This window comes from Maylandia zebra, linkage group LG9, assembly GCF_041146795.1.
Source record: "Maylandia zebra isolate NMK-2024a linkage group LG9, Mzebra_GT3a, whole genome shotgun sequence".
Lineage (NCBI taxonomy): Eukaryota > Metazoa > Chordata > Actinopteri > Cichliformes > Cichlidae > Maylandia > Maylandia zebra.
The window spans coordinates 36313906-36336635 of NC_135175.1; the positions used below are offsets into that span (position 1 = coordinate 36313906).

Consider the following 22730-nt stretch of genomic DNA (forward strand, 5'->3'; position numbering starts at 1 on the left):
TACTTTTTAAAAACACGATTTACAACCTGAATAGCTGATAAAATGATAGATCTTTCAGCCCAATTCTACTTTTTCTACATAATCCATCATACAAAATGTAATCAAATGGAAAAGTCTCTTTTTAAAACTTGTTTTATTAGTTTTAATCTTTTAACTTTATGCATCAAGCAAAAATTTAATTATCTGCAACATTCTCTGACTTGAAGAAATTAGTTTAACATTTAAACCTATTTTCTGCACATTCCAGCACATAAAATAAAGCGGACACTAATGTTTTTGTCACTTTTTATGGAATCAAACTCAAAGTAAGGTCAGTACTTCCACGCTTTAAACGCTGCACGCTCATACTCTCTCCCGCACTCGATATGTGATCCATTGTTGATCTGCACACAGCTGTTGTCACTAACGGCGCACTCGCTTACGTCACTGTCACGAGACGTTCTCGCAAAAAATCACGGTTTTAGTAACGCAGTAACGCAGCGTTCCTACGGGAAAGTAACGGTAATCTAATTACCGTTTTTGCAATAGTAATCCCTTAAGTTACTCGTTACTTGAAAAAAGTAATCAGATTACAGTAACGCGTTACTGCCCATCTCTGGTCACCATCCACCTGTCAGTCACAGAGGCCACGCCCCTAATACTGCAAACTTAACTTTTTGAGAGTATTATTATTATTACTATTATTATTACTATTATTATTATTATTATTATTATTAGAGGACTCTGTAATGTCTCTGCAAACGTCTTCCTTCAGCATCTGCAGCAGGGATTGTAGTGATTCTGATCACAGTCACATTTAAAACAAACCCATTAATCTAATCTCAGGAAAACAAAGAGAAAACTCTGTTTCCCAGTGTACACTGCTGCTGCTGCTGCTCTGTGGTCGTTTCCATCATACCCCCCCCTCAGAAAAAAAAGCTAAACTTTGACTGATAGACAACATTGAACCTTCATAAACCTGCATTCACAGCTCAGGAGCAGCTCAGGCTTCAGCACCACCAACCTTCCAATCACAGGCCCTGCTCCATCTCCTGAGCCACACACAGGTGTGCACATCCACCCAACCCCACCACAAAAACCAGACTCCTGTGCTAACTGAAGGCCTGGACTGACTCACCAGTCTCTGTAGGATCCTCTTGCTCTTGTCGTCGGTGCAGAAGTCAGACAGGATGGTCCTGTGGACCAGAACCAGGCCGTTCAGGAACAACCAGGACCCGAACCAGAGCAGAGCGAAGACCAGTGTCCCCCGACGAGACCACAGCCTGAGGCCCAGCCACCGGAGCAGGCACAGGCCGCCGCCGCCACGACCCCCTCCGCCGGACCCCAGCCCTCCTGGGAGCATGGCGGTGGATGCTGCAGGGCGCCGTCAGTCAGAAACGATCCTCAAAGCGTCCTCTGAATATTCAGCTAGGAACAGATTCTGAAACATCCGAATGTTTCGTAATGTTGAATGTTCCCTTTAAAAGTTCAGATCGTCTCTCGTAAGCGAGACAAACTCTGTGTCACTGCCATGTTCCAGTCCGAAAACAAGAAGCAGGTGTTCGCCGGCCTCCTTTCAGAGCGATGCTCTTCTGTGATGTCAGGTCCAGAGCGTCGCTGGACACTCAGTGACCCACCAGTTTGTCCTGAAAGAGCCTGAAAACGACACGACAGTCTGTGCTCATCACAGACACACAGCCCAGCTCTGCAGGAACGATCTGAAGCTTTGTTTGTGCTCGATGCCGTTGTGTTGTTTCATATCCAACCTGCTGATTTATTTTCCACTCACAGAGTCAGCGAGAGAAATCCGAGGAGTCGCCTTCGAGCTCCGTGACACGGGCGTCCGAGCTCGTCTGCAGCGCCGTGTGGCATCTGCACGCACACTCGCTCAGCCCCACAGATCTGCGTCTCCACTGTCCTCGCGTCACCTCCTCGTGGCGTCGGCAGCTCTTGTGGTCGTCTCGCTGTCGAGCTGAAAAATGTCCCTGAAAAACATTCAGAGAGAAAAAAGTTGAACAGACTGCAGCTCTGGATTCTGGAGACGAGGATTTAATGAGAGGAAAAACAGAAAGTGAATTCATACAAAGAAACAACAGTGAGGAAGACCCTGATGAAGCTGTGAGAGGAGGGATTTGAATCTAAAGAAAGGATGGCAGGCGGCATTCAAGGAAGTTCCCAGAATCAAACATTCGATTTCAGGAGCTTGTCATGTTTTAAATCACGAGTTTTTAAAAAGCCATTCCTCCAGAAACGGTGACATCTCCAGAACGTTTAAAAGGAAGGTTCTCTTTCCCCACCGAAGAGCGCAGATGTTTCTGTAGACAAAGCTCACGAACGCGTCTTCTTCATCTGCTTGAGGAAGCCTGAGAGCTGCTCGCCTGGGTTCATGTGCTTCCTGCTCAGTGACAGAGCAGCGCCTTCGTTTGTAAATGCTGCAGAAATGTTGCAGAGACTCATTAAAGCTTGTGGCTGCGGTCGCTCTCTCTGAAGCATCCGGGGCATGAAGAAACCCGACAGCCGCAGCAGAAACACAAACATGTTTGAGAGTCAGGCGGTCAGCAGAGCTCGCTGGGATCAGAAGTCCAGATGATGAGCACCATCCAGGTGTTGTTGATGGGAGGCTGGGTGGAGGAGAGGACGCTGCTGCAGACGGAGCAGCTGATACCTGCTCCTCTCCACTGGCGGGTGGATGTTCGAGTTCTCGGAGTTTGGTTTTGAACATCGATGTACTTCGAGCCACTTTTCTGAAATTAAAGCAGACGGCAGCGTCTCTGAAATAAACCGACCCTGCCAGAGCGTAAACACCTCCATAAATCATGAAGCGCTTTAATGATGCTGCGTACTTGGTGGGAAACAAACGACAGCAGTTCTCAGCAGAGATTTTACAGCTCGGCAGGGGCGGATCTGCTCTGAGATGCAACGTCCTCCTCAGAGGGGCCGCCATCATTTTTTACCAGCAAATATTTTACTACACTTGACTTCACTGCGTTAGCACGGATTTCACACGCTACACGAACAGCTTGTGTCTGTATGTTTGCAAAGGACTCCGACTGTGGACAAATGAAACGCTCCGACGACGACAGCTTTACGGCACACACAGAATTCCCAACGGCGGTGACAAACGACAGCATCCTCTGGCAGTCACTCGACTGTGGGGAGGAAGAACTCCATTTTAACAGGAAGAGACATCTGGCCGAGCAACATCTGCAATAACTGGTTAAAGGGAGACAGGAAATGGGGCTGGGGGTGTGAAGAGTGCTTAGTGCATCATGGGAAGTCCCACAGCAGGCTGACGTCATTAGCCAAACAATGCACTGTTTGTCCATCACTGTGGAAACAGATGAGGACAAAACTAACCAGCAGCTTGTTTCTGGTTGAGAGGCCGACAACAGCCACAAAGGATTTCTGTGGCTTGTTTAAATTAAATAAAAGAAGATTTGAAGCTTTGAATGAAAAGCTTAAACAAAGGCTGAAGGTGACACCAGTACCTGATTGATATTCGAAGGAAATCCAAGGAAGCTGGAAGGACTCTTCCAGACACTAAACCAAGGCACAATGTACATTTCAATTCCTTTAATTTTAAATATGTTTATATTGTCTATCCTGTAAAATAGTCAGATGTCTATTCATATTAATGTACAGAATTCACCTGCTTGCTGCTACTACTGCACATTCACCCAGTGTATATACTATATGTGTATATATAATGTTCTTCCTCTACAGCCCCCCCCCCAACTTTTGCACATGTCGAGGAGCGTGTCAGGCTACATTTCACTGTGTGTTATACTTGTATAACTATGCATGTGACAAATAATAAAGAACCTTGAACCTTGCATCGCTAGAACTGTTCACCAAGCATGAAGTTCATTTTGATGCGAGGAGCAGAGCACAGCCATTCATCACTCTGGAGGCGGCCGATACATCACAGTGTGGATCAAGTTTATAACTGAGCAACACATTTAAGCTGAAATCTTCCTTTTTCTTCAGCAGTGATGACTGATACAAACAACAGACTCATCAAGAAATCAATTCTGCTTCGGCTGGACGTGCCTGGAGCTCGCAGCAGGTTTGCATCCGTCGATGCAACAGGTGCTGAAGCTCTGCTGCCCTGCAGACCATCGTCACTCACAGAGCGCCTGCTGGAGCTTCTCCCACAAACGTGTTTGAGCAGCAGCTGTTCGAGCGTCGCTGCACTTCTCACGATGATACCAGTGCGTTTGCGTTCCTGTTGTTCTCACTGAAACACTAAAGCGCAGCTCCAGGTCTGACTGTGACAGGGCATAAACGGCACTTTTACTGGGCGTGTCTGAAGTCTGAAATGATGCAGTGACCTTGATTTACACTGAAAGAGAAATAAACAGAGACGATATGAAATCTTGCCGCTCACCGTTAAACTGTTGTGTCGACGCTCAGGAAGCTCTGCAGCCGGCTGCCATGACAAAAGCCTCCAGCCAGGCTCAACTCATGAAAGCTTTTCTTCCAGATGATTAAACCTTTGCACAAACGTGCACACTGGCACTTCTTCTGCTCTTTTTTCCCTCCGCTGGTGTTTCTTCTCGCCCCCTCAGGTGATGATGATTTTCCCTGTCTTCTTATTTTAAAGACTGAAATAATCCCAAAGTTTTCCTCTGAGCTGATGAGACTCCAAAATGTGCAGCAGCTGCTGAAACGATCCACCCAGCCACCCAGCAGACCTGAGGTCTGCAGCTCCTCCACTCTTCTGTGTTTCAGCAGAAACTCTCGGCTGTGTCTCTGAGAGCAGCAGGAGGTGCAGGTTTCTGCTGCACCTGGGGACGAGGGGGTCTGTGAGCCCTGACTCCGGTCTGACAGGCAGCCGCCGCTCCGGCACTCCTCCGCTGTTCCAGAGCCGCTGGTTTCTCCTCAGAGTGCTGCCTCCTCCTGCTCCTCCTCGCTCTCTCAGTGTGCCGCGCGCGAGAGAGAGAGAGCGTGAGTGTGTGTGTCTCTCTCTCTGTGTGTGTGTGTGTGTGTGTGTGTGTGTGTCTCTCTGTGTGTGTGTGTGTGTGTGTGTGTCTCTATGTGTGTGTGTGTGTGTGTGTGTGTGTGTGTGTGTCACTGTGTGTGTGTGTGTGTCACTGTGTGTGTGTGTGTGTGTGTGTGTGTGTGTGTGTGTGTGTGTGTGTCGCACTCAGGCTTGTTCGTTCAGCCTCGTTCCCTTCCTTCCTCCCTTCAGTCTGCTTCCTCTCTTTATTCCTCAGCTGTGTTTGCTCATGTTGTGGGACAAAAAAGTCCGATGAAGCTTTAAAGCAGCTCCTCCTCCTCACCCCCCTTCTCTTAAATACTCTTATACTCCCCCTCCCTCTCTTCTGCAGCTCTACCGAGGCTCGCCAAATTAAAAGCTCTCCCCCCATTTATCTCCCTTTCCTTTTCTGTCCCGGCCTCCCTCCCTCTGCTGGGGGGCGCAGCCTCGTGGCGTGTTCGTAATTGCCTCATTTGTAAAAAAGCCAATAAAGTTGTGCGAACATAAGAAGAGGGCAGCAGCAGCTCGATGCTTTGTTTGACGCCTCAGGGTCCAAAATTAAAGGTGCATTTAGTTATTTGTGGCCACTAGAGGGCAGAAAAGCCCAAACATGCTGATGGATAAACGGGTCTAATAATTACAGGTGTTGGTTTTTATTATCTTTGTTCAAATTCCCTCTGACATGTGTGAAAATGCAGATATGTCAAAATACAACGTGAAACAGAAGAGACTTCACACAGCTTTGAGCTGCATTCACTCCTCACGCCCAGCGTTTGCTCCTCACAGAACTTAGTTTGAGTTCTTTGCATGTTTCTGTGATTTATTGAAGGATAATCGATGTTTAAAGACAGCTCAGAAAAAACGTTCAAAATTCAGCTGAGACGTGGTGACCTTTCTTCTTTAGAACGTCTGCAGGTCTGTGCATGCTGAACATCAGCCTCTGAGCCAACCGCTGACTGATGGGGATGCCACAGCTCCACGCTGATCACAGGTTTCAGCTTTTTAAGCACTGACCACACCACAAACATCCTCGATGACCAGCCTCTCCCACAGATCCAGGAGCGTTCTGGAGTCTGTGCATTTTCCAGCCTGATGGAGTGCCGCGTCTCGAGGCTAAACTCAACACTAAGCGGCTCTGAGATCAGAAAATTAACAATTTGCATCCGAGGCCAGGAAACTCCCCGGTCTTTAATCCCATTGAGAATCTGTGCTCAGTCCTTAAAAGGTGACTAGAAAAGTCTGCAAACTGATCATCTGGGTTTTCTGATGAAGCAGGAGTGGATCCAGCAAACCAAAAGATGTGTGGCCATGACCGTGGGAGGCTGCTGGAGCGCTGCTGGTGTTCAGAGGCCAGAACTATCTGTTATAAACTTAACAGAGCTGCAGCAGACTCAGCATCATCCCTGTGACTGGTTATCAAGCTCTCACCTGCACCATAAGGAGCTGGTGACAGAGCTGACGTAGAAGTTAAATAGTCTTTTTATTCCATTTACACTTATTCATATTTTCCAGGTTCACTTCCTGCCCCGCTCAGAGCAAAGCGAGCGTCACTAACAGCAGGAGATCAGAAAGCATTAAAGGGGAGGTGGGTGGAGGTGGACGTGGTTGCAGAGCAGCAGCACCTGTATACAGGCTGAAGAAGGTTAAATAATCTGAGATTAGCAAACCTGAAACACACAATAAAGAAAGCTGAGCTGCTGTAAGACGGCACCGAGAGGCTCCGGTGATTTATGTTTCATATTTTTATAAAGCACAACCACCACTAACTGAGCTGTCCCTCTGATGGACTCAGAGGGACAGCTCAGAGTCAGACAGGCTGAGATGGAGGAGGGAGGATGGTGAAGATGGAGCTGCCAGGCAGGAGGAAACATCTGACATCATCTACTGGAAATGCTGTCAAACCTAAACGACGACTGTTCTCAGCGAGTGACAAAGTAAATCTGTGATGTTTGTGCTGTTGCTCCTTTAACTGAACCATCATATATCTCCTGAACTGAGTTTGCAAACTAACCTGAAGTGTTACTGAGATCTTCATCATTCCTTTAAATAATCGCTGATGCGCAATCTGAATGTGAGGAAGATCTGAGCTATTTAAACCAGGTGACACATTACATCAGGTAAATCCTCCAATCAGGACACAGAAAGCGTTCTGATATCAGACTGAATGATCGGCTCACTGCAGTCTGACTCAGAGGGGAGGCTTAAATGGGTCCTAGCAGTGTAAACTCACTACACTTCTATCAGAAACTGATGCTGAAAGCTGAAAATTGGTGCCAGGTGTGGAAAGTGCAGCTCGTCACGCTCAGAGGAAATCCGACAAAACAAAAACTAAACTTTGTCCCAACTAAACCTGCAGGAGAAGCCCAGCAGAGCTCCGCGTCGCTCTAATTGCCAATTAGACCTGCAGGCTGTGCAGCCTCTGGCACTCCATCTCAGCTGAGCCTCCTTAATAACTGCAGCAATTACCCGAGGCCTGCTCATTAGGCCCAGCTTCTTAACTCACAGGTACGTCCTCAAAAAGTTCATGTCTCAGCACATTTTAACCTTCAGGTTCAGGTTTTGTTTTGCAGGAGAGAAGAAAAAGAGAAAGTACCCACGCTGTTTAAACCAGGAGGGACGTGGAATAATCGGCTTCACCTCCTGCAGCCGCCCTTCAAACGCTCCCTGAATGCATCACTGAGATCATCTCCGTCTACACCTTGGACAGGTCGCCTGCTGATTACTGGAGATACAGATGTTGTGTTGCAGCACCTCCTATTGGTCAGATACGACAGTCACAGGGAGTCTGCGTCCATATTCAGAACGATTCTCCCAGTTCACCTAAAAATATCATCAAAGAGCTCGAAACCTTTCCCTGTGTGAGAGTGTCAGAATTAAAATGCTGTTTAATAATAAATAAACCTGTGATATGTCTGAACGCGGTGATTCACCCAGTGCTGGGTCACCTGAGCAGCAGTTTGTTCCTCAGGTGTGATTGGATCTTCGTCTGGAGAGGAGGAGGATCCTGCAGATGGACCTGAAATCTGCTGTCTGTTATAACCAGGCTAAACTTTAACCTGAAATGGTTGAAAGCACCTGAAATATCTAAAAATACTAGAAGATTCTGACCTTACAAAGCAGAAATACAAACAGATGAACGTCTTTTCTTAGCTGGATCATCCGTTTGCTCAGACTCTGGGTGTCTCCATCACTGTGAGTCAGCTGCTCTCACAGCCTGTTCTTATCATGAGAACTTATCCCAACAACCCCCCTCCTCCTCCTTCTCCTCCTCATGATTTAAAAGTAACAAAAACTAAACAAAACCAGCTCTTCCATTCATTTACCTTCTGCGGGCAGTAACAGAGGAAACCGCTCAGCTTTTATAGATGAAGAAACCGCCGTCACTCTTATTTATTAGATCCCTCTGCTGGTGAAGGTCAGACTCATCACTGCTGCCAAACACCTGCACTGTTATTGGACCGGAGACGTCCTGTGACCACGTTTAAAGTTTCCACGTTAAACAAATAGAAAGAAAAAACTAAAGTGTTGGATTTCAGCTGCAGCAGCAGAAATATTCCACACGATCAAAGACCCACAAACAACACATCACGTTTACATTTACTCTCATTATAAACAAACACAGATGCAAAGGCACGTCTTTAAAAATGTTCATGAGAGAAATCAAAGTCCACGGAGGTGTGAGGAGCTCCTCCCCCTCACGGACAGGCACAGGTAGGTGGAGGAGGGCGGTCCCTACAGTCTCCTGGGTGATGTCATGATATGAATAATTGAGCAGAGCCAGGCTCAGTGCAAAACTGCTCACGGATGATCTGAGGACTCAGCACGCTGATGTTTCAGGTGACGCGCCGACTCTGCTGAAACCCGGTGCAGACAAAGAGCCGCAGATCCACAGACACGTAGCCTCTTTGTGCCCGAGCGCACACGGGCGCGGCGGCTCTGCGAGCACAAACAGAAGTGCTGGGAAATCAAGTCTCGCACACAGAGCGCCGGCCCCGGAGATTAAGCGGCTCATCGGTGTTTGTCTGCACGGCGAGGCCCGCTCAGGTCCTGAAACAGCGACGCGCACAGTTTTGGAAACAACAGCTGAGCGAACCATCGCTGATGCATTACAAGTCTCACACTTTAAAACAGGCACCGGCGCCGTTCTGCACTTCTTAAATCGACAAATGTTCATATTTTTATGTAGAAATGTGTAAAATGTCATTTTTTGGAGAAAAGATAAACTCTGAACGCCCTTCACTTCCCCCTGGGCCTGTTCAGGTTCAGCTCTGCTCCTGGATCCAGGACCTTCAGCAGAGAAGCCAACAGTGACGGGATTTGGGAGTCTTCGTTCTCGTTTAGCCACCACTAGTGAGCCCACTGAAACTATTAGAATTTAAAAATACGCTCATGTAAAGTGTTAAAAATAAGTCGTGTAAAATGGTGATTTGGTGCTTTATAAATATTTCAAATAGGACAAAATGCTGATTTTACAGCAGCAACATTATTGTATCTCTAAAGTTTAAACATTTAATAAACTTTGTGTCTGCACAGAGTGGATCAAACAAATTGAATCATCATAAATACTTCATTTTATATTGATTACTTTATTATTATAGCACCAGGAATACATGACAAGGGGAGTATTCTGATGCAAACTCGTGGCTGTAGTATAAACAGTATTCTGGAGATGGTACAAAACGATTACTCATAACATTGTGCTGTAAGGACACGAGGAGGAAACAGGAGCTGTGTGAGGCTGGATTAAAAAGAGCACAGGCCTCAGTGACACAGGTTGTGGCGTTGCAGAGGTGTTCAAGGATAACAACAACACAGCTGCAATGTTCTAACATTTTTCTCTTATAACTTTATTATGGATTAGGTGCAAGAATTTTTAAGTGTGGATGATTAAATAATACTTTAACGCAACAGTAAACTGTGCCTTGTTCTCAGATGGGCAGCAAGTGGAGAGTGACAGATGAGATGAGGAGACGAAGGAGGAAGAGAGGCACAGAGTGAGGCACAGAGTGAGGCACAGAGTGAGGCACAGGGTGAGGCACAGAGTGAGTCACAGAGTGAGGCACAGGGTGAGGCACAGGGTGAGGCACAGGGTGAGTCACAGGGTGAGGCACAGAGTGAGTCACAGAGTGAGGCACAGAGTGAGTCACAGAGTGAGGCACAGGGTGAGTCACAGAGTGAGGCACAGAGTGAGGCACAGAGTGAGGCACAGAGTGAGGCACAGGGTGAGGCACAGGGTGAGTCACAGAGTGAGTCACAGAGTGAGTCACAGAGTGAGGCACAGAGTGAGGCACAGAGTGAGTCACAGAGTGAGGCACAGGGTGAGGCACAGAGTGAGTCACAGAGTGAGGCACAGGGTGAGGCACAGAGTGAGTCACAGAGTGAGTCACAGAGTGAGGCACAGAGTGAGTCACAGAGTGAGGCACAGGGTGAGTCACAGAGCGAGTCACAGAGTGAGTCACAGAGTGAGTCACAGAGTGAGTCACAGAGTGAGGCACAGAGTGAGGCACAGAGTGAGTCACAGAGTGAGGCACAGGGTGAGGCACAGAGTGAGGCACAGAGTGAGTCACAGAGTGAGGCACAGGGTGAGTCACAGAGCGAGTCACAGAGTGAGTCACAGAGTGAGTCACAGAGTGAGTCACAGGCAGAGCCCAGTTTATTTTCTACAGTTTTTTGGTTTTTAAAATTGGTGAAACCACAAGGCAACAAATCTTTGCATTTTATTATTGTTCAATCAGCTCCTATTTTAATGTCTGCAGTCTCAGATCAGCACAGCCCCGCCCTGCAGCACCATCAGCAGCAGCAGCAACATTGTACCCATCAGGTGAAACACAGGCTCCGCCCACACTCGCCTGGATACGTCTGAAAACGCTCCGCGTCCACACTGGTGTTTTCAGTCGTTTTCACAGAGTTGTGCGTCCACGTCGCACTGCACTCTGTCCTCCTGCGACGTAAAACTTTCATGAACTAAGATGAGCTTTAAATAACGGGGCTACGTGCGGTGATGCTAGCGTTAGCCACGTTACCTTCACAGGTGGTCAGGCAGGTGCACACTGGGAGGTCCAGCTCTACGTTTCACTGCACCTTCATTCTTCACATGTCTGCGTGGAGCCCAGTGTAAATCCCGGGGCTGAACGGCCTTTGTACAAACACAATGAGTGGAATCGCCCTTTTAAGTGCCAGAAACCATTTAACTCGTTTCTCTTTTCGTGTTTTAACAAACATCTGTTTTTAATATGTAATTCAAAAACGGTGTTTGAGACGAGGTTTTCAATGTTTAATTCTTCTTTTGTGAAATTCATTTTCAATTTGAAGTATTTATTAATGGATTAATAATTCATTTTAAAAATATATTTAAAAATAATGTTTTTATTTAAAATAAAATTATTAAATAAGAAATTACTTTAGTAATGTTGGAATAAATAATGTAAAAATGAATTCATGAATGAATTTACAAATGCAGAATTTATTGTACAATTCATTATTTAAGCACAGATTTCTTTATTTCGATACGTGTGGCTCTTGTGGTCCTCCATACTCTTACTCGTTGATCTCATCCTCCTCGTCCTCAAAGTTCTCCTCGCCGTCGTTGGCGGTGGCTTCCTGGTACTGCTGGTACTCGGACACCAGGTCGTTCATGTTGCTTTCCGCCTCCGTGAACTCCATCTCGTCCATGCCCTCGCCGGTGAACCAGTGCAGAAACGCCTTTCGGCGGAACATGGCCGAGAACTGCTCAGAGATCCGCTTGAACAGCTCCTGGATGGCGGTGCTGTTGCCGATGAAGGTGGCGGCCATCTTGAGCCCTCGGGGAGCGATGTCGCAGACGGCCACCTTCACGTTGTTGGGGATCCACTCCACGAAGTAGCTGCTGTTCTTGTTCTGGATATTCAGCATCTGCTCGTCCACCTCCTTCATGGACATGGGCCCCCGGAAGACGGTGGCCACGGTCAGATAGCGTCCGTGGCGAGGGTCGCAAGCCGCCATCATGTTCCTGGCGTCAAACATCTGCTGGGTGAGCTCGGGAACAGTGAGCGCTCGATACTGCTGGCTGCCCCGCGCTGTCAGAGGAGCAAACCCCGGCATGAAGAAGTGCAGCCTGGGGAAAGGAACCATGTTCACGGCCAGCTTGCGGAGATCTGCGTTGAGCTGTCCGGGGAAACGGAGCGAGGTCGTCACGCCGCTCATGGTGGCTGACACCAGGTGGTTGAGGTCGCCGTAGGTGGGGGTGGTGAGTTTAAGAGTGCGGAAGCAGATGTCGTAAAGGGCCTCGTTGTCGATGCAGTAGGTCTCATCTGTGTTTTCTACCAGCTGGTGCACCGACAGGGTGGCGTTGTAAGGCTCCACCACTGTGTCCGACACCTGACGGACCAAAGACAGACGGGACGTGAGAAGAGGCGAGTCGGTATTTATGTTTATTAAGCATCCGAACAAACACGTTGGGAAATGTGGGACAGACGGACAAAATTTCCTCCTCCTACCTTCGGTGAGGGCATGACGCTGAAGGTGTTCATGATCCGGTCGGGGTACTCCTCCCGGATCTTGCTGATCAGCAGGGTGCCCATCCCCGAGCCAGTGCCCCCTCCCAGAGAGTGAGTCAGCTGGAAGCCCTGCAAGAGAAGTTTCGTCTTACAGTAAACGGTGAGGAGACAGACAACCGGTGCAAGGATGGAGCTCAGTGTCATGAACAAACATGCTGTTCACAGTTTATCCTAAAGGCACCATCACTAGAAAACTGACATTCTTGAACAACCCCAGAAGTCAGTCCACGTTACCAAAATTTCACTAATGAGACAACGGATGGTGTCCTGGGGGGCGTCCTCGCAGATCAGGGCATCGCTGAACTCCTGCACAGTCTGAGGTGTGACCTGGCAGCGTTGCAACGACCGAAACATAACGTCCCAACGGTCTATACGTTATATTTATGATGAAGAACTGAGACTGGATAAAATATTTCCAACATCATACAACATGAGTCCAAATAGATTTGTTAGCATGTAGCGCTAACGTGAACTAAATTCAGCTGAAATTTGAGTCCAAATCATAAACGTGAATCTGCCGGTGAGGAAAAACACAGTCTCGAGAAAACTTTAATGATCCTGCATCTTGTTGTTCAATGAATCGTAAAAACTAAAGCAGGAACGCTGAAGAAGAAAAGGTTTAGCTCCACCCACTGAGGTTAAACTCAGCCAATAAGGCTGCGTCGGTCACATAAAGATGACTCACCTGGAGACAGTCGCAGTGCTCGCACTCCTTCCTCACTATGTCCAGGACAGAGTCCACAAGCTCCGCCCCTTCCGTGTAGTGACCTTTGGCCCAGTTGTTCCCTGCACCTGTCTGACCTGCAGACAGCCAATCAGAAAGGGGAAAATGCATCTGTGAAATGTAAACTGATCACTGCGACAGATGGACACACACACAGTTGCTGGTGGTGACCCATTTCTCAGCTAGTGGACAGTAGGAGAGTGTGTGTGTGTGTGTGTGTGTGTGTGTGTGTGTGTGTGTGTGTGTGTGTGTCTGAAACCTCTGCTTCATCTTCTGCTCAGACATAGTTTATATAAGAGACGCTGCAGACGTGTCAGTCTGTTTACTCGGACGATTTAATGCTGGAAAGTTTCGCTGCAGCTCGCCGAGCAGGAATTCTGTGCTCGGCCTCGTCAGGTGGGTCAAACACTGCTGCTAAATAAAGACCCGCAGCTCTGCAGGATCAGGATAAAGGATGAGACTAAACTACTTCATAAGTTTAGAGCTGATTGGCGTGTTCTGATCGTGTCTGCTGAGGTTACCAAAGATGAAGTTATCTGGTCTGAAGAGTTGTCCGAAGGCTCCCGAGCGCACGCTGTCCATGGTTCCCGGTTCCAGGTCGACCAGCACGGCCCGGGGGACGTATTTATGCGCTGCACACAGAGGGGAGTGGTTACCTTTGTGCACCAAAGTTGAGCAGGAGTCTAAGTGATCTCATCACCCTGAACGGAAGGTGACTCACTCTCCTCTGCACTTACAGGAGGCCTCGTTGTAGTAGACGTTGACTCTGTCCAGCTGCAGACTTGAGTCACCCACATAGTTCCCTGCGGGGTCGATGCCGTGCTCGTCACTGATCACTTCCCAGAACTGAGCGAGTCACAGAGAGAGAGAGAAGCATTGGTGATTCAGCAACTTCCTGCCTCTGTGGTGCGTTCACTGACTCACCGATGTCCAAGGTTAAATGTTTGCTCTAAAACCTTCACAGCTTCCTCCTGAAGGCCAGAAAGTTTAGTTTATAAGAACATAAAAGCTGTAAGAAACAGACTCTCCCACATTTTACTGAAGCCTGAATGCAGCACGCGTCACCCCCTGATTTGAACCATTTCTGTAAATTAAACGGACTTGATCTGACACCTCATACTGCAGTGTGTGAAAACCACCGCAGCTAACTCAGAGCTCTGTTCAATGGGAAGAGGGCGGCTAAAGATGTGTCAAGGACTTCAATTTAATTTATACAGCATCAAATCACAACAACAGTCGCCTCAAGGCGCTTTATATTGTAAGGTAGACGCTCCAATAATACATACAGAGAAAAACCCAACAATCACATGACCCCCTATGAGCAGCACTTTGGCGACAGTGGGAAGGAAAAACTCCCTTTTAACAGGAAGAAACCTCCGACAGAACCAGGCTCAGGGAGGGGCGGGGCCATCTGCTGTGATTGGTTAGGGTGAGAGAAGGAAGACAGGATAAAGACATGCTGTGGAAGAGAGACAGAGGTTAATAACAGATATGATTCAATGCAGAGAGGTCTGTTAATACATAGTGAGTGAAGAAGAAACACCCAGTGCATCATGGGAGTCCCCGGCAGCCTACATCTATTGCAGCATAACTAAGGGAGGATTCAGGGTCAGCTGGTCCAGCACTAAAAAGGAAAGTTTGAGGCCTAATCTTGAAATTACAAATAAAATTAAAATAAATCTTTACTTATAAATGAGCACAGGCTGTGATACCTCTCACCTAATGAGCTTTGTTTAATCAGTCTGAGGTTCTTCGTAGGTTTTTTTTAGCTTTCTATGCACTAAAAACCCAAAACAAAACAAAAGAAAGAAGAAAAACACTAAAAAAACCCCACTAACTCAATCTGAGGGACGAGTTAGTCCCTCAGATTGAGTTAGTGGGTCTGATGGAGATTCTGATGGAGGCTAAAAGCTCGGATGGCAACAGGGAAGGAAAGTGTGAGAAAATGAAAGAACAAGCCAGTAAATTCTAAGGAAACTGGGAGATTTTAGAGAGTTGAGTGGCTGCACTGAGGTGAGAGCCTCACGCCTTTAATCTGTTGTTTTCAGTGATTATTTTTGAAAGATTTTCTGAGGTTGCTGTCAGAGCTGCAATCGTTGAATTGAAACTAGTTCAGAGTGCTGTAATCCTGCTGTACTCCACTGGGTACCAATCCAACTGGGACAGTTTATCTTGTTCAAAGTGTCAGACACGTTCTAGCGTCTCCGACTCGATGAACGAAGCTGCCGTTCTTTGAGTTACAACCTAACCTGGACACCTTGTCAGTAAGCTTACACAGAGGTGGAGGCTTTGCTCCGTTATTGCACCAACACCACCCTGTTACACATCAGTGTCTGTGCTAACAGGAAGGAGGCACCGGCTTGTTGCAATAAACGAACAAAATAACCAGGAAGAACCACAAAAACTCCACAATTTACCCTTCACAGTTTTAACGAACTCAAAAAGATTAACAATCTGTGCGTGTTCATCTCTGACTTCCAGCCGAGAGAAGAGTGTGTGTCTGTGTGTGTAAGTGTGTGTCTGTGTGTGTAAGTGTGTGTCTGTGTGTAAGTGTGTGTCTGTGTGTGTCTGTGTAAGTGTGTGTCTGTGTGTGTAAGTGTGTGTCTGTGTGTAAGTGTGTGTCTGTGTGTAAGTGTGTGTGTGTAAGTGTGTGTAAGTGTGTGTCTGTGTGTAAGTGTGTGTAAGTGTGTGTCTGTGTGTGTGTGTGTCTGTAAGTGTGTGTCTGTGTGTAAGTGTGTGTCTGTCTGTGTGTGGATTCCTTGAATAGTCTCTGGGTGGCTCACAGAGTTCACTTCTCTCTCCCTCACCACATGTACTCTAGATGAACTTTTATTATTCCCTCTGTATTCTACTCTGTACTCTACTCTGTACTCTACTCTGTACTCTACTCTGCACTCTACTGCAGCGGGTTCCAGAGGCGCATCCCACTCGCTGCTACGTTTGAAACATTTTACTTAAATAAAAAGTAACGAGTATGATTCACGTCTCCTCTGCTGTTCCCGCACTAACCCCACGGTAGTGATAATGTACGTGAAGCCCTCGCGGTGTCTCTGATTGGTTTGTTCACAGTCGTTTCATGACGCCCCGCAGGTGCGAAGCTGTGAATCAGCGTGGCGCGGTCCCTACCTTGGTCCCGATCTGGTTCCCGCACTGTCCCGCTTGGATGTGAACGATCTCCCTCATGGTTCCTCCGCGTGTGTCCGCTGAAGCTCTGCTGCGAGTCTGCGGAGCGGGAGCGCGCGTCCTGCTTCATCTTCTCCTCCTGTCAGGCGCGTTCACGTCACCACGCCCTGGGGGGGAGGAGTGGGGGTCACGGTCCAGTTTGTCCCAGTCAGCATGAACCTGTGTCCAGCAATGAGCTCACACTCACAGCAGAGCCCACTGCGTTTAAAACACCACCTGTCAGGTAAAACACGCGGACGCTCTCGGGCAGGCTGTGATCACTGTGGACAGTCTGCGTGAAACAGCTGGAGTGACGGAGGCTCCTCGTGGTTGTTCAGAAGAACAGCTGATAAAGGGGAAAGAATTTAAACTTACTACGAAATAAATGGCAGGAATTTATTTTGAAAATCTGACACTTTAACGCATCCTTGCGCATCTCTGTAAACTGCGGCTTTTATTTTGTAACTCCTACAATCTGATCACGCCGGTGAAGTACGTGGAGGATTTCATCCGGATATCCTGACATTTAAAATCATTTTTAAAATTCTTTTTATTGTGAAACTCTGACACGGCTGCGCAGATGAATTATCGTATAATTATTTTGAAAATCTGATACATGTTCAACTTTAACATATATCAGATTTTCAAAATAATTGCTTTGACAGTTAAAGCAAACACTCATGAGTAAACAGGTGTCCGCGGAGCTGGAAGCTGATTGAGCATGCGCAGACCGTCTCTCAGAGTGGGATGATGATGATGAAGCACGGTCAGCTGTTGCTGAGGCCAGCAGCAGTGTCAGTTTACAGCAAAGGCTGTAAAACAGGAGCTTTGCTCCGTGACCGATCCTCCTTCAGACACAGTGGCGGGGAGGAAGAGGAGGCGTGACCTACGTCACTCAGGAACCTGCAGCCGCATATGAAACAAAGAAAAGTGTCTGCACCACAGCCTCCACACATCCAACTCTGAAGGTCTCCTCCAGCCAACATGAAGCGCTGAGAGGTTTGGGTGTGCTGCCCCCTGCTGGAAGACTCGGAGAAACACAGGGAGCAGAATTAGCAACAGGAGACATTTTCTACATCCTGTCTGAAAAAACCAAAGTAAAGCTGTAAAAATGAACATAAAGCCAAGACAAAAACGGGAGTTCCTCTGATGTCCAGCAGAGGCAGCAGTGAGCCAGTCCTCAGACTGCCACGTTAAAACTTTACAGCAGAATTAAACATGTTTACAGCCTGATACACAAACTGTCCCCTTTATAACACCTGTGCAGTACGAATGCTTTAATAACTCACCTGTTTCAATTGGAGTTTGCATTATTAGGGGCGTGGCAGCTCGATAACCAGGTTCACCAGTGTTGCCATCACCTCGGAGTCTTTGTGGAGGGTAAAGTTCTCCTTCTGAAATGCGTCTGGTGAGATTCGAGGCTCTGTGGACTTTGGAACAAACCTGATCAGGGACAAGCAGATTTCTCCTGGACCCACTGATACACTTAAAACAAGCCAAACTGTGACAGAATGATGGAGGGTGGTTTCAGAAACCGTCCCATCCATCACAGCTTCAGAGGGTTTCAGGACATCCAGACCTGCAGCTGCAGCAGACAAAATGTTTATACTTCAGTTTTTATTTTATTGTCACTTTTTAAAAAAGGAACTTACATATTCAAACGTTTTTATTTTCAAACACTTTTAATCAAAAACCGTCGAAACGTCTCACAAACACAGACTCTTTATGTCAGCGGTCCAAAGCTCCTCCGTCCTGCGTCGCCTCCAACACCATCACAGGTCAGAGAGGAGAGCCTCCGTCAGACGGAGCACAGGCGCGCTCAGCTTTGTGTCCATGTGATGAAACACCTGAAACCGTCCAGCTTTACTTCCTCAGACTGGCGCCGAGCAGAGCGTCTACGCCACGGCGGGGATAAAGTACTGCAGCGACATGTCTTCATGCAGCAGAATCAGGTGGAGGACGCTCTGATGGACGATGTCTGAGGAGGACGAGAGAGAAATGTGTTAAACTGTGACGTGGATTAGACCCCGGTGGGTTTTGTCCTGAGTGCGAACATGTGAGGGGAGACTCACTGCACATGGCCTTGCTGGGGTTGACCTGCTGCCCCACGAGGAACTGCTGCAGCCTCCTGATGTCCACCCTGGCCTCCACCATGCTCTCCGGGTCCCTGCTCTGAGACGGGCCGCCATCCTGGGAGGCGTCATCGCCTGGAGGGATGGAGGAGCAATGTATGAAAAGTATGGCCCACAGCTGATACACTGACAATCAGTAATTATTAAATATAAACGAGGCTCTCAGCAGCAGGTGGAGGGTGAGACTTTAGGCCCCGCCCCCCAGAATTAACTGGTTATCAGGGATGTGACGTGATGACTGAGCTCATCCGTCAGCAGGTCCGAGCTGCTCGTGGAGCTAAAGCGTGTTTTTACCCCACGGAGGGTTTCCCAGGTCTCTGAAGTGAGTCGTCACGGAAACCAGATCGGTCTCAATCTTCAGGTTCATCTCGCCGTTCAGGTTGGCTTCGATTACCTGACACACACACACACACACACACACACACACACACACACACACACACACACACAGACACACACACGCACACACACACGCACACACACACGCACACACACACGCACACACACACACACACACACACACACACACACACACACACACACACAATAATGTTCAGGCGTTGGTTCTCCTGAAGACGTTAAGGTCTCTTTAAAGTTGATTTTTCATGTCTTTGAAGGTCATCCAGTTTTGGAAGAAAGAAAGTGACTCTGTTGATCTGATTGATTTGGTTTCATTCTATAATGATGGACTTAGTTTTCTATGAAGGTTTGAACTTTGTTTAAACAAGAGAGAAAATGTTGATGCCTGCTGGAGAAAAGTGTATAAAGTGTGCAGTGAAACATCTATAATAATTCACTGCTACTTCACGGATTTCACCTGTCACGGGTTATTTTTAGATCGTAACTCCCGCGATAAACGAGGGGCTGCTGTATTTCACTAATTCAGCGCACAAACACTAGGTGGCAGTGTTTTCCTCTTGGAGTTGACTCAGTGTCAGAGTCACTGCTGGAGGTGTTTATGAAAGCTGAAATGAGGCTTCTTGAAAAGTTCCCATTGGTCACAGCGAGGATTTAACACAGAGCTGTAACGCCTGCTGACGTGTTAACACCTTCACTTCCTGTCCGACTGCAGGTAAAGAGATGAAAACGCTCCAAATATTTCAGCATATTTCATCTAAACATCTAAAGCGACATAAGGCTTCAGGTTCTGTGTGATCACCTGTCGCAGGTAACACGAGGTTTAAATATGTAATTATTTTCATCTGACATCTTGGCTTCTCGGGAAAAGATGACATAAACATCGTGTTCACATTCAGTTCAATATTTCTACATCGAGCCGGGCGGAGGGCTGACATACAGGAAGACGCCTTTTCACGTATTTCAAAATAAAGGAGTTTACCGTTATGCTAAAAACATGCCGGACAGTTTGTTACACAAACGCGGCGACAAATGTGACTGAAATGACCCAAATCCAGAGAAATAAAGCTGCAGCTCCTCTCTGCATGAGTCCGTGTTTGATCTGAACATGTTTAACCTCCTACCAGGAAGTTGGAGAGGTTCTTCATCCTGTCCACGATGTTCTTCATGGTCTTCAGGGGAGGGAGGTAGATGCTGACCTGCAGTGACACAACCGTGATGAAAAGGCAGCTCTCATAAAAAGGATGATTTGGTGTTCGGCAGCTTCACTTACATCAAAGTCCGGCATGCTCGGCTCTTTGAACTCGTGCCACAGTCTCCGGGGGATGACGTCAACGGGGACGTCGTGAGTGACGACTCGACTGATGCTGGACAGGGTGGGCTGGGCGGCACAGAGGAAGAGGGCTCAAGTTTCTCAGATTAAAGGTTCAAATGAGTTTTAAAAGCAGCTAAAAATGAGCCAGTATGAGCTGTCTTCAGCTCTGCTTTTGGCTTCTATATTTGACTCGTGTTTAGTTTCCTCTCAGGGTTTGGGCGACACCTCGGCTTTATTGTTTTCTGGCCTTGGTTCACACTGGAGTGCCACGTTTCTTCATGACTGAATGATTAATCTAACTTTGATAAACCTGTGGCTGGATTCTGGTTCGGAGAGCCGACCGTAGATGAATGTATCCCCAGACGCAGCGCATCTCCTAATGTTATGAATAATAGGCTAAAATTAAACGTATGATTCGAGCTGTGGCAGAGACAAAGACGTCTCAGGTGAACTTGTTGCTGACTGTGAGTTGTTCTCAGGCGCTCTCACCAGCTCGGCGGCGATGGTGAGGCAGGGGCAGTGCTTCTTGGTCAGTTTGACTTTGACCGCCTTGGCGTTCTGGACCGTCTTCAGGGCTCTGGACAGATTCTCCGGAGTCACCTCCAGACAGATCTCGTTGTCCTCGGAGGACACGCCCTCCATCTGGTACTCGTCGAAGAAGTTGGCCTGCGCGAGGAAGGACGGGATCAGGGTCATTTATTACGGTCCTGATCATCTCAGACTCGTTCCTGAGTTTATTTTCTTAGCAGCTGGAAGCCGAAGCGTCAGCTCTCACCTGTGACAGCTCACACCACATGCTGACGCCGCCGTTGGCCACTTTACCGGACAGAACGAAGAACAGGTTGTCCGGCGTCAGCCGCAGGACGCACATCTTTGTCAGCTTTGAGATGGTGGTGACGACTCCTGGTGAGAAAGATCAGAGGTGTGAATCGGGAGAAATATTTAATCAGTCACACGCAGACTCGGTTAGTTTTAATAATAGTTTACTTTAATCAGATCTCTGATCTGCACTTCTGAAAAACTTGATCGCGATAAACACACTAAAAACAATAAATCTACAGTTAATATTACAACTGTTGAAAACTAAGTAAAACTAAACATTTCAACAGTAAAACTGACTTTAAACAACAAAAATTAGCTGAAAACTTGAAGTGGAAAACTTTTTACAGAGCCGGTAAATAACAGATTACTCACGCAGCATAAACATATAGCTGATATTTTTGTGGTAATTAATCATGACTCATTAGGCCTGCACCAGACTCCATGTAGATTTTGTTAAATTTAGATAACAGTAACCAGTCTGCGGCTCTTTGAGCACATGCTGTAAGCCGAACTACAGACTTTTCCTATTATGTCAGAAACGCTAAAGAAAGAACAAAGTCCCGCATCGGGAACTTTTAATTAGATGTAATTTTATTTTTTACAGTTTGTGTGCAGCATTTGGAGGGAAGCTAACAGCTTAGCTTCGGCTCTCGGCACAAACAGATGTTTCACACTCACGGGTGAAGTGGTTCAAACAGGCGATGTCGATGATTTTCCCCCGAAACTTCATTTTTTCGTCCCGACAGCAGAATTTAATCTTCCGTTTTGACTTCAGGCGGGGAACTTTTTGATTTGTTTGGTCCGTCTGTGTCTACGGTCCGGCGGAAACAATAGCCACCTGGAAGCTGTTAATTGTTCCGCCCAACGAAAGAAGAAAACAACCAGCAGTGGCCCGGGGACCACAACAGGACCCCTTAAATGGTCTGTACAGAGGCAGAAAACTGTAGCAGAGTCACCGGTTCCTGGTGCGCTTTATATTTTTACTTACATACTGAAATCAGACATTTTACGCTGTTCATCATCTTTTTGTAACTGAGCTACAAAATAACTTCACAGGCATGTTTGGCAGCTTTCACTTAATTTCAGCTTTTTGGTGAAAACTTTCAGAATGTTTTTCACACAAAGATATGATGTCTCGTTTTTATATGTAACATTTATACACCCTCGTTGTAGACCAAATAAAACACAAAAAACCCTCAGAAATAGCAGCCTGTGCATGCTGCGGCTCCTTTTTACTTTGTGATGTAATATTAGGATCTTATCAAAAAATTATACTCAGACAATCCTGTAAAAAACAGGCTTTAGAAGTTTAGGTTCCAGAGAAAAAAGTCAACAACTTTTAAAAACCTTATTGTGGGCCAAAAAAACAAAACAAACATTATATATATATGGAGTGCTGCCAGACACTCCACGAGCGTCTGGCAGCACAAATGAACCAGCTGCTAGTTAACGAGAGACACCCGGAATGGCTAACCGAAGGTCGAACGGTCCTGATCCCCAAGGACCCCAAGAAGGGACCAGTCCCCTCCAACTACCGACCAATAACCTGCCTCAGTACTACATGGAAGCTCCTGTCAGGCATCATATCGGCTAAGATGAACAGGCACATGGGTCAATACATGAGCGGGACACAGAAAGGAATTGGCAAGAACACCAGAGGTGCAAAACACCAGCTACTGGTAGACAGAACAATCAGCCGAGACTGCAAGACCAGACTGACCAACCT

At 47.1% G+C, this 22730-nt stretch overlaps 4 protein-coding genes across 13 annotated transcripts in view; 1 reads left to right on the forward strand and 3 right to left on the reverse strand.

Annotated features, from left to right (window-relative positions):
- The window catches only part of dipk1c (divergent protein kinase domain 1C), a 58368-nt gene extending 49816 nt beyond the window's left edge, over nt 1-8552 (reverse strand). Inside the window, exons 1-4 of one of the 9 annotated variants that reach the window (XM_076888645.1) lie at nt 8066-8246; nt 7903-7973; nt 7555-7811; nt 1118-1964 (exon numbers count right to left, since the gene is read on the reverse strand). In XM_076888645.1, coding sequence (XP_076744760.1) covers nt 1118-1342 — 225 coding nt within the window. In that variant the 5' untranslated portion in view covers nt 1343-1964; nt 7555-7811; nt 7903-7973; nt 8066-8246. Of the gene's footprint in view, nt 1-1117; nt 1965-3467; nt 3488-4366; nt 5043-5125; nt 5159-7554; nt 7812-7858; nt 7974-8065; nt 8247-8280 lie in introns of those variants that run through there. The other 8 variants (XM_076888646.1, XM_076888647.1, XM_076888648.1 and 5 more) reach the window with 8 other exon arrangements.
- Nucleotides 1-22730, forward strand: part of cidea (cell death inducing DFFA like effector a) — a 281200-nt gene that overhangs the window by 247450 nt on the left and 11020 nt on the right. The window contains exon 1 of one of the 2 annotated variants that reach the window (XM_076888674.1): nt 21083-21104. The exons of the other annotated variant lie outside the window; for it this stretch is intronic. The gene's annotated coding sequence lies outside the window, so the exon portion shown is untranslated. Of the gene's footprint in view, nt 1-21082; nt 21105-22730 lie in introns of those variants that run through there. 2 annotated transcript variants of the gene reach the window in all.
- tubb6 (tubulin, beta 6 class V) lies at nt 9524-17430 on the reverse strand. The gene is made up of 6 exons (XM_076888658.1): nt 16343-17430; nt 13954-14062; nt 13738-13848; nt 13178-13293; nt 12433-12561; nt 9524-12313 (listed from the first exon to the last, which is right to left on the reverse strand). Exons 1-6 carry the CDS (start codon nt 16397-16399, stop codon nt 11495-11497), a joined length of 1341 nt encoding a protein of 446 aa, XP_076744773.1. The 5' UTR covers nt 16400-17430; the 3' UTR covers nt 9524-11494.
- On the reverse strand, nt 17981-22104 carry hus1 (HUS1 checkpoint clamp component). The gene is made up of 8 exons (XM_004572892.5): nt 21683-22104; nt 20958-21085; nt 20672-20848; nt 20141-20248; nt 19992-20066; nt 18805-18904; nt 18451-18585; nt 17981-18356 (listed from the first exon to the last, which is right to left on the reverse strand). The coding sequence occupies exons 1-8, from the start codon at nt 21732-21734 to the stop codon at nt 18274-18276; spliced, it is 858 nt and encodes a 285-aa protein (XP_004572949.2). The 5' UTR covers nt 21735-22104; the 3' UTR covers nt 17981-18273.